Genomic DNA, 3,116 nt, shown 5'->3' on the forward strand with positions numbered 1-3,116 from the left:
CAGTCTCTTATGTTCTATCCTGCAGGAAACTGCAAGCAAATTAACAATTATAAAAGAACATTATAAATAACCTGCAAAGGTGCTCAAGCTCCTCATAGCGAAGCCTTTCAGACTCTCAACAAACTTCATTAATACACCCACCCCACACACCTTCTAAAGCCTCTCAATAACCACACCAACTCTTTGAACGCTCTGTGACATTAAATGGATGTGTTAGATGTGATGATACAAGAAAAGCCAGTGGTGATTTTCAGCAAGAGTTCTTGCTGCATGAGCCACTCCATCAAGTCGCTTATACGTGGATTTGGAGCAAATCCAACAGTTTATGAGCTCGACAGGATTCCAAATGGACAACAAATTGAAAGGGCACTAGTGCAGCTGGGGTTTGGACAGAGCGTACCTGCTGTGTTCATAGGCCAACGGCTGGTTGGTAATGAAAGGCAGGTGATGAGCCTCCACGTCCAGAACCAGCTAGTCCCATTGCTTATACAAGCCGGTGCTATTTGGATTTAGAATAAGTAGTTTCTCACTGACATATATAGGACATGGATCATTGTCATGCAGCTGAAAATTTAGATAAGTTGCCGCTACCACTACTACCACCACCTTTTTTTTCACTTTTCTTTTTTCTCAAGCAGCAGAAAATGATAAGACCCATGGCTCTATTCTTAATTTATCCTGAGAGGATTACTCTGTTTTTGTTAACTACGTACTAAGTTCATGAACTTCCACACATCCATGCTATCCTTAATATAAGGATGAATTGCTTTTGTTTCTTTCTGAGGGCTCAAAATCAAGCATTTCGGTGCATGTACAGGTGCCTGAATTGTGTGAGATGCAAAGCATGAGCGCTTTGTGCTGATGGTGACAAAGGGTTGCATGAACTTCCACTCCATTCCAACCTTTTTTTCATAAATTAGAAATTACATTATCGAAATAGCAACTTATCTTACCTCAAAACAGTTGAAAACCTTACGCCGCAAAGTAACTACAAAACAAGAAAAACAAACCCGTTAATTGCAAAAAAACCATAAGTTAGAGTACGAAGTATTTACCATTACTTCCTGAAGATGGTTAGAGCCATACAATCTGTACGGAACAGACTGCACATTTTTCCAAGTGTAGCATAATATGAACCATGGAGAGTGCATTTGTCTTCAAAGTATCATTGATTGAATACTTTTTTAGTAACCGACTGGCTTCCTAGACAATAAACAAGGCTGAAAATGGTTGTCAAATGCCTCCTAGATATCCATTTGAACAGATCTTGTTGAAGTCACACCAATCTCCTTCTTCTTCTTCTTTATAAATACCCAATTTTTTATATTGAATTACTCAATGGAAGCCTTCCAAAGGCACAAAGATTCAATTAATAAACATAAACAGGTATCAACTTTTTCTTGGATTTCCGCTCTTATAAGTTGTCGCCCATGAAGCACCCATTCTTTAGTCAATTACTTATTCAGAAATCCTGTAGCTCGATGGAACCAGCAATGGCTGCAGCTTTTAATGTTAATTCCTTTTTATCATATTGAACATAATCCTAACGTTCATAATCTGTTGTGGTTCCATCAAGCTATAGGATTGCTGAATAATAATAAATGAAATAAAATCAAAATTAATTTTGATTTGAAATTAATGAGAAAGCTGGAGGAATTTACGCTGGTGTTTTCTTAGTTTAGCCTATTTGCTATCTTTTCAATGTTGTTTTCTGAGCTCAGGATTGAGCCTTCTGCTAATTTAGTTTTTTCGATGAATAACTTTTTTTTCTGTTTCAAGAGGTAAAAAACGGGACGCTGGATCACATTAGGATTTGCAAAAGAAAACGACACATGATGTACCAAATTATCCGCGACGATCAAGGGGATCTGGGCTGGAGTACACTGTCTGGCCTAACATAATCCTTTAGAAAGACTTTGAAGAAAAAACTAAATTTTGTTTGGAAACAGTAATCACATTGACGGTTTTTGAGCCACTTCATCATGTAACCTTTCCTGTTTTCTGTTTGGAGAGATACGATTAGGCAATGTTCGGAGTATTTTCTTTGTTTTGCGTCTAGAACTATAGACGACTTCGACAGCTAAGGACACCAAATTAGCAATGGATTGTTAAAGCTGGGACTCGAACTTGGGAGCTCAACTCATTTGCTTTGCCCGAATTTCAACAGAGTTGCAAGCTCATTGATTGAGCTGAGACTTTCTTACATGCTTGCATCAACATTGCTCTAGGAATTTCCTCTATTTGCATTGCATCTGGAAAAGCATTAAAAATGTGCATACAGCAGTCGTCCATATCATTCCGGAAAAAAAGAGTAACATCACAAACAGAATCACCATGCATGAACGGCTCAGTGCTCACGAGTCAATATCGAATAGTGTAACCTATCTATGATGCCATAATTCAATATCACAATCTATTCCATATTCAAGTTTTGAGGTTCTCTTTCACGCTTTCTAATTCAAAACGAAAAATTCTGTGCAGTAAGATGATGACATTAACCCCAGCAAATAACAATCTCATAAGGAACTAGAATTGATTCTGTGTCTTTGAATATATTTTCCATTAAGGATTTAACTTGTAAATTTTAAAGATCATCGATGTTCTCCCTAAAGAAAAATGTTAGCCAGTAAACATGTCCACTATACATAAACAAAGGGAATAAATGGGAAGCAGTAAACTTCAGTACTTGTAAATCACTAAAAGAAGTCAAGATATCAGTAAAAACTTCAGCAGAAGAAATAGCAAGGACTTGGAGGAAAAGACAAACCAGCAAAAAGCATCAGGTCACTACAGGCATATGACAAACTGGGCTGTAACAGATGGCATGATAATATACAAAGATCGGTAGCTTCAAAAGAAAAATTTTATTTGGGATCAAATCCAAACAAATGTTCAGAAGTTTTGGGACCGAGTACCGGGAAATCCCACACAAAACGAAGCAAGGACATAGAGAAGGAAAAAAATCAGTACGGAGATCATTGCATCTCTAGAACCAACAGAGCTCAGACGTTACTAAAATTATCAGAAATTCGCTAAATAGCAATGGATTTACTAACGGAATATTTCTGTCATTAATTTAAGATTAAAATTACCAACAGTTATATTCCGTTTGTAAT

The 3,116-nt window shown here is 37.1% G+C and overlaps 1 protein-coding gene across 1 annotated transcript; it reads left to right on the plus strand.

The window, feature by feature from the left end:
- Window positions 1–204: 204 nt before the first annotated feature.
- LOC105117654 (monothiol glutaredoxin-S1-like) lies at window positions 205–513 on the plus strand. The gene has a single exon (XM_011015386.1). It carries the CDS (start codon window positions 205–207, stop codon window positions 511–513), a length of 309 nt encoding a protein of 102 aa, XP_011013688.1.
- The last annotated feature ends 2,603 nt before the right edge of the window (window positions 514–3,116 follow it).

The sequence above is a fragment of the Populus euphratica genome, unplaced genomic scaffold (assembly GCF_000495115.2).
Source record: "Populus euphratica unplaced genomic scaffold, PopEup_1.0 scaffold1457.1, whole genome shotgun sequence".
Lineage (NCBI taxonomy): Eukaryota > Viridiplantae > Streptophyta > Magnoliopsida > Malpighiales > Salicaceae > Populus > Populus euphratica.